The sequence below is a fragment of the Puma concolor genome, chromosome E2 (assembly GCF_028749965.1).
Source record: "Puma concolor isolate L17-30 chromosome E2, mPumCon1.1.hap2, whole genome shotgun sequence".
Classification (NCBI taxonomy): Eukaryota; Metazoa; Chordata; class Mammalia; order Carnivora; family Felidae; genus Puma; species Puma concolor.
In genome coordinates, this window is record NC_141681.1 from 46,142,799 (window position 1) to 46,156,284 (window position 13,486).

Below are 13,486 nucleotides of genomic sequence, written 5' to 3' on the forward strand. Positions count from 1 at the left end.
TTCTATTTTCATTTTCATTCAGTGTAACCTTTTTAAAAAACATCCCTTGAGATTTCCTCTTTGACCCAAGAGTTAAAGTGTATTGTTTAGTTTTCATGTTATCTTTCTGCTAAACAATTTCTAGTTTAATTCCTTTGCAGTCAAAGAACACAGTATGATTTCAATTCTTTCTTTGTAACATATGTATTTTTAATTTTTAATGTGTATTTATTTTTGAGAGAGCAACAAAGTGTGAGTGGGGGAGCTGCAGAGAGAGAGACACACAAAATCCAAAGCAGGCTCCAGGCTCAGAGCTGAATTCATGTATCAGTTCTAGCAGGTTTTCTGGGGGGAGTCTTTCAGGTTTTCCATGTAGAGTATCAAAGTGAAAGTTTGACTTCTTCTTTGTCTATTTGGATGCCTTTTATTTTGTTTTGTTGTCTGATTGTTGAGGCTAGGACTTCCAACACTATGTTAAACAACAGTGGTGAGAGTGGACATCCCTGTCATGTTCCTGATCTCAGGGGGAAAGTTTTTCCTGATTGAGGGTGATATTAGCTATGGGCCTTTCATATATGGCTTTTATGATGTTAAGGTATGTTCCTTCTATTCCGACTTTATTGAGGGTTTTTATTAAGAAAAGATGTTGTATTTTGTCAAAATCTTTTTCCACATCTATTGACAAGATCATATGGTTCTTATCTTTTCTTCCATTAATGTGATGTATCACATTGATTGATTTGCAGATATTGAACCAGCCCTGCAACCCAGGAATGAATCCCACTTGATCATGGTGAATAATTCTTTTAAAAAAAAATTTTTTTTTAATGTTTATTTATTTTTGAGACAGAGAGAGACAGAGCATGAATGGGGGAGGGGAAGAGAGAGAGGGAGACACAGAATCTGCAGCAGGCTCCAGGCTCTGAGCCATCAGCCCAGAGCCCGACGCAGGGCTCGAACTCACGGACCGCGAGATCGTGACCTGAGCTGAAGTCGGATGCTCAACCGACTGAGCCACCCAGGCTCCCCTGAATAATTCTTTTAATATACTGTTGAATTCAATTTGCTAGTGTCTTGTTGAGATTTCTCACATCCATGTTCATCAGAGATACTGGCCTGTAATTTTCCTTTTTAGTGGGGTCTTTGTCTGGTTTGGGAATCAAGGTGATGCTGGCTTCATAGAATGAGTCCCGAAGCCTTCCTTCTATTCTATTTTTGGAACAGCTTGAGAAGAATAGGAATTAACTCTTTCTGATTTAAATGTCTGATAAAATTCCCTTGGGAAGCCATCTGGTCCAAGACCCTTATTTGTTGGGAGATTTTAAAATAACTGCTTCAGTTTCTTCACTGCTTATGGGTCTGTTCAAGTTTTCTATTTCTTCCCATTTGAGTTTTGGTAGTGGATGGGTATCTAGGAATTTGTCCATTTCTTCCAGATTATCCAGTTTGTTGGCATATAATTTTTCATAGTTTTCTATAATAATTGTTTGTATTTCTGTAGTGTTGTGATCTCTTTCATTTGTGATTGTATCTCTTTGGGTTCTCTCTTTTCTTTTTGAGAAGTCTGGCTAAGGGTTTACCAATTTTGTTTATCCTTTCAAAAAACCAGATCTTAGACTCACTGAACTGTTCTGTTCTTTTTTAAATTATTATTTTATATTATTTCTGCTCTAATCTTTATTTCTTTTCTTCTGCTGGTTTTGAGGCTTCTTTCCTGCTCTGTTTCTAATTGCTTTAGCTGTAAGGTTAGATTCTGTATTTGGGATTTTTCTTGTTTCTTGAGATAAGCCTGGATCACACTGTATTTTCACCTTAGGACTGCCTTTGCTGCATCCCAAAAGGTTTGGACTGTTATGTTTTCATTTTCATTTGCTTCCATATACTTTTAAAGTTCTTCCTTAATTTCCTGATTGACCCATTCATTCCTTAGGATATTCTTTAACCTCCATGTATTTAGAGGCTTTCCAAATTTATTTTTGTGGTTGATTTCAAGTTTCATAGCGTTGTGATTTGAAAATAGGTGCATGGCATGATTTCAATCCTTTTATATTTGTTGAGGTCTGTTTTGTGACCCATTTTGAGAATGTCCCATGTGCACTCGAGAAGAATGTGCATTCTGCTGCTTTTGGATGAAAAGATCTGAATATATCTGTTAAGCCCATCTGGTCCAATGTGTCATTCAAAGCTATTGTTTCTTTACTGATTTTCTGCCTAGATGATCTGTCCATTGGTGTAAGTGGAGTATTAAAGTCCCCTACACTCACAGTATTGTTATCTATACATTTATTTATGTTCATGATTAACTGATACATATATTTGGGTGCTTCCAAGTTGGGGCATAAACATTTATAATTGTTAGCACTTCTTGATGGATAGACCCCTCAATTATAATGACCTTCTTCATCTTTTGTTACAGTCTTTGGTGAAAATCTAGTTTGTCTGATAGAAGTATGGCTACTCTGGCTTTCTTTTTTACATACCATAGCATGATAGATGGTTCTCTATCCCTTCACTTTCAACCTGCTGGTGTCCTCAGGTCTAAAATGAGTCTCTTGTAGGCAGCATATAGATGGATCTTGGCTTTTTATTCATTCTGATACCCCATGTCTTTTGATTGGGGCATTTAGTCCATTTACATTCAGATTATTAAAAGATAAGCATTTAGTGTCATTGTGTTATCTGTAGGTTTCACGCTTGTGGTGATGTCTCCGGTCCTTTGTAGTCTTTTCTGCTTTCCATTCACGTAGACCCCCTTAAGATCTCCTGCAGGGCTGGTTTATGAACTCCTTTAGTTTTTGTCTGGGAAAAACATTTATCTCTCCTTCTACTCTAAATGACAGCCTTGCTGGACATAGAATTCTTGGCTGCATATTTTCCCTATTCAGCACATTGAATATTTCTTGCCACTCCCTTCTGCCCTGACAAATTTCAGTGGACAGATCTGCTACTACCCTTATGTGTCTACTCTTGTATGTTAAGGGCCATTTGTCCCTAGCTGCTTTCAGAATTTTCTCTTTATCTTTGTATTTTGCCAGTTTCACTATGATATGTCATGGTGTTGACCTATTTTTGTTGATCTGGGAGTTCTCTGTGCCTCCTGGACTTGGATGCCTGTTTCCTACCCCAGATTAGGGAACATCTTGCTATAATTTGTTCAAATAAATCTTCTTCCCCTTTCTCTCTTCCCCCTTCTGGAACTCCTATGATATGGATATTATTTCATTGAATCACTTAGGTCTCTAATTGTTCCCTCATGATCTAGTAACTTCCTTTCTCTACTTTTCTCAGCTTCATCATTTTCCATACTTTATCTTCTATTTCACCTATCTTTGCTGTTATTGCATCTAGCTTATTTTGCAGCTCATTTACAGCATTTCTTAGTTCACTGTGACTATTTCTTAGGTCCTTGATCTCTGCAGATTCTCTGCTGTCTTCTATGCTATTTTTCAAGCCCAGCTATTTGTCTTATGACTATTATTCTAAATTCCTGATCAGATATATTGTTTATATCTGTTCTGAGCAATTCTCTGGCTGTCATTTCTTCCTGGGATTCCCTTCGAGGATAATTCTTCTGTTGCATCATTTTGGCTAGTTTTCTGTCCTTTACATCTTCTAATAGCTTGTCATGTGTCCTGCACCTCCAAGTACTACTATATTAAAAAGGAGTGGAGCGCCTGGGTGGCTCAGTCGGTTAAGCGTCCGACTTCGGCTCAGGTCATGATCTCGCGGTCCGTGGGTTTGAGCCCCGTGTTGGGCTCTGTGCTGACAGCTCAGAGCCTGCAGCCTGCTTCTGATTCTGTGTCTCCTTCTTTCTCTGACCCTCCCTTGTTCATGCTCTCTCTCTGTCTCAAAAATAAATAAATGTTAAAAAAAAATTTTTTTTTTAAATCTTTAAAAAAAAAAAGGGGGGGGGGTCATACACTGTTCAGGGCCTGGCACTTTAGGAGGTGTTTTTGGAGTGTGTTACATGCACTCTATTATTGTGTCTTGGCTGCTTTATCTAACTACTCATAGTGGTGGATTGGACTGTCCACCAGGTGTGCTTTGGTTTGTTCACTGAGGTAACCCTGGAAAAGAGGAGGAGCTGGGGGGGGGGCGGGGAAGAAACCTTATCCTAAACAAAGAGAAAAATGATAGGGGAGGGAAAAAAGACCAGGCAGAGAGAATCAAAGAAACTATTGGGCTTAATCCAGAAAGACAGAGAGGAAAATAAAGGAGATACAGAAAAGGTAAAAAAAGGATAGAGTAAAAATGCCGGATTAAACAACCAGAACAGAAATTAAAAAAAAAAAAAAGGAAAAATATATAAGTATTGACCAAAAATCAAATCAGAAACTATAAGGCTGATTCTAAGGTGGGGGTGGGGGGGGAGGAGAGTAGAAAGGTAATGCAGGAAAAAGAGAAGAAGTAATAATAATAATAATTTAAAAAGAAAAAAAAAACAGACTAACATACAAAACTGCAGGACAGTTGTCTGTTGGTGCCTTGGAAACAGTGGTTGTGCTGGTCTGGAGGAGGGACCAACTAGTTCAGTGAGTGTCAATCTCACCCTGGTAAATAAGCAGTTCCTGGCCTCGGAAGGGCAACGTTTGGTGTAAGTGGGTCCCACCTCCACTGGAGGTGGCTGTGCTGCTCCCTGAAGCCCCACTGTGTTAGTGATGGGGAGGAAAATGGCGACACCCCAATCTCTCCTCCTCCTACCAGGTGTCCCAAACCACAGTTTATGCTGCCCTGACAGAGCAGCACAGACTTCAGTGACCGATTTGCCCTGCTCTACAGTCTCCTCTGACTCCCCAGTGCTCGAGTGCGATCCAAAACCCAATGTCTTAAAGGATCCTGCTCCATGTGGACACCCAGTTCTGAAATAGCACTCTGCTCAGTTGACAAAGGGCCTCTGGCTGGCATCTTCAGGGTCTTTTGTCTTTGCAGGGGGCAATAAACCTTCTTCCCACAGTGCTCAAGGGAGGGGGCTTTCTCAAAGTGCACCCCTGAGAATGCTACCAAGCCCGGGGTTGGCTCCCCTCCCCCTCCCGCCCCAGGCATGTGCACCAGGACATATGCAGTCTCTTTACCACATCCAACCAAATTAAAAAAATTAATTAGTATCTAATACCCAATCCATGTTCAATTTTTCATGATTTCCTCAAAATATCTGTTCAGTTATTTGTTCCAAGTCTGGTCTCAAGAATGTTCCACACTCTGAATCTGGTTGATAAGTTACCTTTAAGTCTCTTTTGAACTAAGGCAGTTCATTTTTCTCCCTCCTTACCATGCCACTCATTTACTGAAGAAACTTGGCAATTTGTCCCATAGAATTTTCCACATTCTGATTTGGCCAATTCGTGACCTTCACATACTACTCACAAGTTTTAAAATTCATTTTATTTCCTATAAATTGGTAATTAGATCTGGAGGTTAAATTAGATTAAGATTCAGTGTTGGGAAATATAACTTAGGTAGTACTTCCTACTTCCTATGGCATCACACGAGGCATATTAATACCATGTTGTTCCAATTTAGTGTTAAGATTGGCCAACTGAAGTGTTGTCAACCTTATTGTTATCTTCTGAAATTCCCAATAACCCATTTATTATGAATTGTTGCCAATTCCATTATTTTATTAAATGATGCCAAATGTAACTTTCTAAGTCTGTCATTTCTGAACCTCCTCTTGCCAACTATTTGATTACAGCTTGTACAGAAAAATCATGATAAATACTTGGTTCTGTTCCTTACCAAAGGAAATTTGGTTCCTTACCAAAATCCTGTTCTGTTCCTTACCAAAATTTCAGAATATGCTAGTACTCTGGCAAACTCCATAACCCCCCCCCCTTTTTTTTTTCATTTTGAATTTAGGCAGTTTTACCTACACAGTTTCAACCCATTGCAATAGTTTCTGATGTTTAACTGATCCTATCTTTGGTCAGTTCCTTTAGGTTAATGATCCTGTAGTCTTTGATAGCTTTATTGCTTTTAGGTACAATAAGACATTTTATGATAATTATATATACATTTTCTACTGTTGACCTGTCTTATGCCATTTCTCTAAGGAGAACTTTTTCTTTTTATAGAAAATGGAATTTGAAAACTACAGTCTGGATACATGGGCAACTCATAGCTTCTAGGTCACTAATGTTTTTAAACCCTTTAGTAGGGGTGCCTGGCTGACTAAGTTGGTAGAGCATGCAACTCTCAATCTCAGGATCATGAGTTCAAGCCCCACATAGGGCATGGAGCCTACTTAAAAAAATAAATAAACCCCTTAGGTAGAAAAATAATACCAATATTACCACTAACAAAAGACTAATAAAGGCAGTTTAGATTTCTTCATATTTCTCTTTGTGCTTGAGATACAGAATTATCTTTGAGATATTCTCCTAATGGTAAGTCAAAATATTTTAACACCATTTGAAATTATTATTCTTTATGTTGTTATACCAGAACATGATGTAGAATCAAATCCACTGGTTTTGATACAGGTTTATTTTCCTTTTTGACTTAATTTTTAAAATAAAAGCTGATATGTAAAATATCTACATGGATCCAAAGTCAAAACAAAAAGAAGGTATAACCAAAGATAAACCTTTCACCCTTGCCCTCCCCTGTTGTTTCATCTTGAGATTCCTTTTTTTTTTTTTTTTCTCAATGTTTATTTATTTTTGAGAGACAGAGACAGAGTGTGAACAGGGGAGGGGCAAAGAGAGAGGGACACAGAATCTGAAGCAGGCTCCAGGCTTTGAGCTGTCAGCACAGAGTCTGATGTGGGGCTCAAACTCATGAACCATGAGATCATGACCTGAGCTGAAGTCGGACACTTAATCTACTGAGCCACCCAGGCGCCCCGAGATTTCTTTTTTAAAGTACAGGTATATATAGTATCCCCCTCTTCTTTCACAAATATTAGTATAATAAACATATTCTGCACTTACCTCTTTTTCATTTAAGATACTCTGAAGATCACTCCCTAGAAAAACACAGATGCACAATACTCCACTGTACATTCATATGATAGTTAATTCACCCAGTCTATTGCTGGACATCTAGGTTGTTTCCAATTTGCTGCATTTACAAATCATGTTTTTAAAAAATTCCTTAGTGTATACCATATTTTGTAATTTTATGAGTGTATCTTTGGGATAGAAATAAGGGTGCTGGTCTTATGGTAAATGAATGAGACTACACCTGGACATTGCTTAATTCCCTCCTATATGGACTGTACTATATTTTTTCATTTTCATCAGCAATTTCAGAGTTCTTGTTTTTTCAGTCTTGACAATAGAGTATATTAATACCCTTTAGGATTTCTGTGCATCTGGTAGGGATGAAGTGGTATCTCAATGTAGTGTAACTTGCATTCTCATCTCAAATTTTAGAATCTTTAAGGATATTAGTCTGTGATATACTTGCAAATATCTCCAATTTTTCATTGTCCTTTATCTTTAACATGGAGTCCTATAAAAATTATTTACTTTTTTCTTTATTTCTACTTGGATTTTTGAGTCATACTTCTTAATATCTCCATTCCAGGGTTATAAAGAAATTCACCCATGTAGTATTTGTAAAGTTTCTTTCTGTTTTATTTTTAGTTTTTACATTTAGATATCTGGATTTATTGGGAATTCATCCTACTTTACACTGTCAGAGAGGAAACTGATTTTTTTTCCATAAATTTTATCCAATTGTGCTAATACTAATGATTAAAAAATTCTTTCCCAAAATGAATCTAGCAGAATGGTTCCTGCAAAGAAAGGTGGTTAGGGAATGACTAAAGAATTTCTGTTATCTCTATGGTAGACTAGAGAAGACATTATCAAAATTCACAAACATACCAATGGAAAGGGGTTCAAGAAACACGTACCTCAGGCATTCAAGGAGATCCAGGAATTCACAATGAAGGAGACAAGAGCACCAGATATGCACACTGATACTAAACTCAACACAGAAGTCTAGGCCAAAAGAAAAAGGAATGGCCATAGTTATCTGTATATGGACGTCCAGAAAGCTGTTACATTTCTCAATGTAATCATCACCTTAACAAAAATAGTCAGCATGAATGAAAATGGCTGGTTTATTACAATAAAGTAATATAACAAAAAATTTTCACTTTCCCCACATGAGTTGAGAAATTCCACAGAAGACAATAATTTCAGAGGGAAGTATGTTCCCTAATACTGTTTAACTACTGTTAAAGAACTGAATTATGTGCTACATACATGTACATAAACTCAATATTCTTTAACTTATGTAACACTAAAAGGTATCAAGAAAATACTCTTAGAATAAATTAAGTGCTGAACTGGTAAAGTACATCTTCATCAATGATACACCTTGCTGTTATGCATAAACTACAGAATTATCACCTATCCAGGTCAGAGTTTAAACATTCTGGGTAAACATCATTTGACTATTGTATTAGTTTTTTGTTTTTGTTTTTAGAGAGAAAGAGGGAGTGAGCACAAGTGGGGGAGAGGCAGAAAGACAGGGAGAAGAGAATCCCAAACAGGCATCGCACTTTCTGCACAGAGCTTGATGTGGGGCTTGAACTTCTGAACTGTGAGATCATGACCTGAGCCAAAGACAGATGCTTAACTGACTGAGCCACCCAGGTGCCCCTGTATTAGTTTTTGTCATGTATGTTCATGAGTAAAATTCTTCTGGAATTTGTTGTTCAAGGGCTACTCCACATCTAATTTTGTTATCAGAATTACGTTAGTCTTTTAGCATCTGCTAGCAATTTTTCCATAGGATTTTGTTTCTTCAGGGAGCAGCCTGTACTCCTACATGAGTTATAAAGATTATTTTTTCTAACTTAAATTTTTTGGCCCCTTTTAGTTACTCTTGAAATTTAATAATTTATTTTCCTAGAAAACAAACTATATTCTATTTAAAATTTGTTTCTAGTAAGGTTTATATCTCTTCATATTGTCATTAAAAATACCCTCTAAAACATGTACCACATTTCTCCTTTCTTATGATAATGTTAAGGCATTGCTACCAAGAAACATTTTGACTTAAAATAAAAAACCTTCTGGGGGCGCCTGGGTGGCGCAGTCGGTTAAGCGTCCGACTTCAGCCAGGTCACGATCTCGCGGTCCGTGAGTTTGAGCCCCGCGTCGGGCTCTGGGCTGATGGCTCAGAGCCTGGAGCCTGTTTCCGATTCTGTGTCTCCCTCTCTCTCTGCCCCTCCCCCGTTCATGCTCTGTCTCTCTCTGTCCCACAAATAAATAAACGTTGAAAAAAATTTAAAAAAAAAAATAAAAAACCTTCTGTATTGTTATTTATTCCATGAATTTTTCTTTATTTTCGTTAAATAAAGTTTTCCATCAATTCAGAGGCACCTGGGTGGCTCAGTCGGTTAAACATCTGACTCTTGATCTTGGCTCAGGACATGATCTCATGGTTCGTGAGTTTAAGCCCCACCTTAGGCTCTGCTCTGGCAGTGCAGAGACTGCTCGGGATTCTTTCTCTCTCCTACTCTCTCTGTCCCTCCCCTGCTCACACACACTCTCTCAAAATAAATAAACATTAAAAAAAATTAAGAAAAAAACACATTTCTATCAATTCAAATGCCCATTGGGGCATCAGCTCTTACTTTAGCTTGTTAAGTAATCATTATTTAATTTGACAAATACTTGGACTCTACAATATGACAGGCACTGTTATAAGTGCTGGAAATACAGTGGTGACAAGAAGTAAACTTCCCTCAATTTTCTTTGTTATATACATAAGAGTAATTTCCATCGAGAGCTGCCATGGTCATGTTCATAGGATTTGACATATAGGAGTTTTGTTATCATTCACATCTAAATAAGCCTGTAATTTCACTTTTGATTTGCTCATTACTTTGATAATTTATAAATGTAGTGTTAAATTTCCAAGAGATCAGAATTCATTTGGCTATTTTCTAATTTCTGAATTTCAGGGGCACCTGGGTGGCTTAGTCAGTTAAGCATCTGACTCTTGATTTTCGCTCAGGTCATGATCTCACAGTTCTTGAGATTGAGCCCCACATTGGGCTCTTGCTGACAGTGGGGAGCCTGCTTGAGATTCTCCCTCTCTCTCTTTCTCTCTCTCTCTCTCTCTCTCTCTCTGCCCCTACCTGCTCATGCTTTCTCTCTCAAAATAAATAAACTTAAAAAAAATAAATTGTCATTGTGGTGATAAAATGGATATGACATTTGGCTTTAGAAATCTGTTAGGGACAAATCATTTCTAAATGCCTTTAAAAACAAAACCAAAAAAAAAAAAAAAAAAAAACCACTGGTGAGCATTCAACAACTCCACTTTCATTAAAACCATAAGGCTTTCTTTATAGTATGAATTTTTTTATGCAGCAAATGAATTTAATACTGATTCAAAGCTTTCTTCCCTTCCGTTTGACTGGTTTTTCTTCAGAATTAGCATCCTGCTATTCAATAAGACACACATATAAATGGCATATTTGTCTACATTTATTATATTGTTAAGGTCTTCCTCTCATAGAAGCTAACACTAATATTAATGATGGCTATTAAGTCATTGAAGTCATCAAGCTCATTTAACCCTTGTAATCAAATAAGGAAACACAGATTCAAGTTACTTTCCAAAAAATACAAAGATAAGAGGTGTTGAAACTAAGACATGCCAAATAAACTGCATGACACAGCTCAAGGCTTCCCAAGATTAATTACATAACAGAAATTCACCTTTGGTATAATTTTGTGGAACTGTAACAAAATTTAATAGGAATGGAAGGTTTCCCTATGTGAGTTAGATTTAAATTCTATGCAGAGTAGTATCAATGATGTGGAGAATGTTTTTAAGAATGATTCAAGAGAATCACAGTGTCATCTTTTTCATAGGGTTTTACCCTGATATTCCAAATGGAAAACCAATCAGTAAATGCTTTCCTATATTAATATAGATTGCATTATGAATTCTCTGCTATTTAGTGTGTTGTGTGCTCTGTCAAATGTTCTTCCAATATTACTTATACTTGTGAGTTCCTCAAAAGAAGGAATTAACTGACATCAATTAAGGAGTTATGAATAAAGACTTCCTATATTTTTATATTATAAGACCTCACAAGAGTGAAATAAGATGAGAGCTTGGAGAAAATGTCTCAAAATTTTTACATTCATAGGATTTCTCAAAAGTGTAAATATCCTGATGTTGAGCAAAGTCTGAGTCCTGACTAAAGGTGTTCCTATAGTCTTTCCATTGATAGAGATTCTCACCATTGTGAATTTTCTGCTCAGTAAAATATGGATGGGGACTAAAGATCTGGCTACTTTCTTTACATTCATATGATTCTGTATCAGTATGAATCTTCTTATGTCGTGTAAGCTGTGAACCCCAGATAAAAGATTTCCCACATTCTTTACATACATAAGGTTCCTCACCAGTATGTATTCTCTGATGTCGAGTAAGTTGTGAACCCCAGAGAAAGGCTTTTCCACATTCTTCACATTCATATGGTCTCTTTCCAGTGTGGATTTTCTGATGTCGATTAAGTTCTGAACCACGCAAAAAGGTCTTTCCACATTGCTTACATTCATAGTTTCTTTCACCAGTATGAATTTTTTGATGCCGATTAAACTCTGAGCCATGACGAAAGGTCTTTCTACATTCCTTACATTCATAGAGTTTCCTCTCATTATGAATTTTCTCATGTTGAGCAAGATAGGAGGCCCAAATAAATGTCTTCCCACATTGCTTACATTCATAAGGTTTCCTACCATTATGAATTCGTTGATGTCTAGCAAGGTGTGAACTCCAGATATAGGCTTTTCCACATTTCTCACATTCATAGGGTTTCCTACCAACATGAACATTCTGATGTTGAGCAAGATTTGAACCACGAATAAAGGCTTTTCCACATTCCTTACATTCATGAGATTTCTCACTAGTATGAGTTCTCTGATGTTGAGTTAGGTGTGAACCACGAGTAAACGCTTTTCCACACTGCTTACATTCATAAGGTTTTTCACCAGTGTGAATTCTCTGATGTTTAGTAAGATGTGATCGCTGACTAAAGGCCTTTCTACACTCATTACATTCATAAGGTTTTTCACCGGTATGAATTCTCTGATGTCGTGTAAGATCTGAGCCACAACTGAAGGCTTTCCCACATTGTTTACATTCATAAGATTTCTCACCAGTATGAATACGCTTATGAACACTAAGTTGTGAATGAAATCTAAAGGACTTCCCACATTCCTTACATTTAAAAGGTTTTTCACCAGTATGAATCCTCCTGTGACCAGTAAGACTTGAACGCAAACTAAAAGCCTTCCCACATTCTTTACATTCATATGTTTTCTTGGCAGAGTGTACTGTCTGATATTGAGCAAGTTCTGAATCAGAAAGAAAGGTCTTCTCATATTCTTTATCTTCACAAAATCTCTCACCAGTGTGAATTAATTGATGTTGATCACAGTCCGAGCCAGAACAAAAGGCTTTCGCACGCTCTTTAAATTCATTCAGTTTCTTTCCTGTATCAAGTCTGTGAGCTGTGTGATGGTTAAAAGTGGACATTTTTTCATCGGTGAGTATAACTTGCTTTAAACATTCTTCCTGATTTTCCTGTTGTGTTTCAAACTGACCTTTGCTTTCCCAATCAGCCCTAAAACATGAATATTCAAGGTTGTGTTTTTTACAGATTTCCAATTGAGATAATTCTCTCTCAAAAGTAACACTTTTTTGTGATAACTCCTTGGTTTGACATCTGAATGGCATGTCTGAAAGATAAGAAGGTAAATTCCTACTGTTTTACTGTTCAAAAAGAAATAAAACCTCCAATGTAGATATAAGAAGTAAATCTTAAAATACATAAAGCACACAAGAAGTGAATGGCTTAAGAAATTCTCAAATTCTGGGTGATATGAAAAAAAGGTGGAAAATAAATAGAAATTTAAGAGAACTAATAAAAGTTGAGGTGGGTGTTTCGATATATAAAAGCTTTGTTTTAGGGGCACCTGGGTGGTTCATTCGGTTGAGCGTGCAACTTTTGATTTCAGCTCAGGTCATGATCTCATGGTTGTGAGACTGAGTCCTGCATTGGGCTCCATGATGGGGGTGGAACCTGCTTAAGATTCTCTCCCCCTCTGTCCTTCCCCTACTCTCTCTCTCAAGGAAAAAACAAAAAACAAAAAAAACCAAAACCTTTGTTTTGGTCAAATTCACCTGAGCAATTCAATTTAAGAAAATAATTATTCGGGTACCACCCAATCATGGAAAGCCAATGTAAAGATAAAACTGTTTCACTCAGTATGATAAATCAACCTTCAGCATATGTCAGGCATTAAAAAAATAATTCTGTAAAAAATACACTATAAAACAAACAAAAAAAGTGGAGTAGGGGGAATTTAGGATGGAATAAAGGATAATATTACAAAAACCAGGTACCAGGAAGCACAACTGGGATCATTTAGTCATGTGAGAACAACATAACACATCGCACTGTCTAATCCCTTCCATGTTTACTGAATATCCTGCTTCCATATTACTTTCTGTACAAATAGGATGA

General features: G+C 37.0%; 1 protein-coding gene across 9 annotated transcripts in view; it reads right to left on the reverse strand.

The window, feature by feature from the left end:
• The window catches only part of ZNF790 (zinc finger protein 790), a 55,199-nt gene that overhangs the window by 24,157 nt on the left and 17,556 nt on the right, over positions 1-13,486 (reverse strand). For 5 of the 9 annotated variants that reach the window (XM_086690972.1, XM_086690971.1, XM_025914535.2 and 2 more), the window contains 3 exons: positions 9,243-12,698; positions 7,838-9,004; positions 5,345-6,943 (listed from right to left, as the gene is read on the reverse strand). In XM_086690972.1, the coding sequence (XP_086547098.1) occupies positions 11,041-12,698 (1,658 nt within the window). In that variant the 3' untranslated portion in view covers positions 5,345-6,943; positions 7,838-9,004; positions 9,243-11,040. Of the gene's footprint in view, positions 1-3,876; positions 4,047-5,344; positions 6,944-7,837; positions 9,005-9,242; positions 12,699-13,486 lie in introns of those variants that run through there. The other 4 variants (XM_086690976.1, XM_086690969.1, XM_086690975.1 and 1 more) reach the window with 4 other exon arrangements.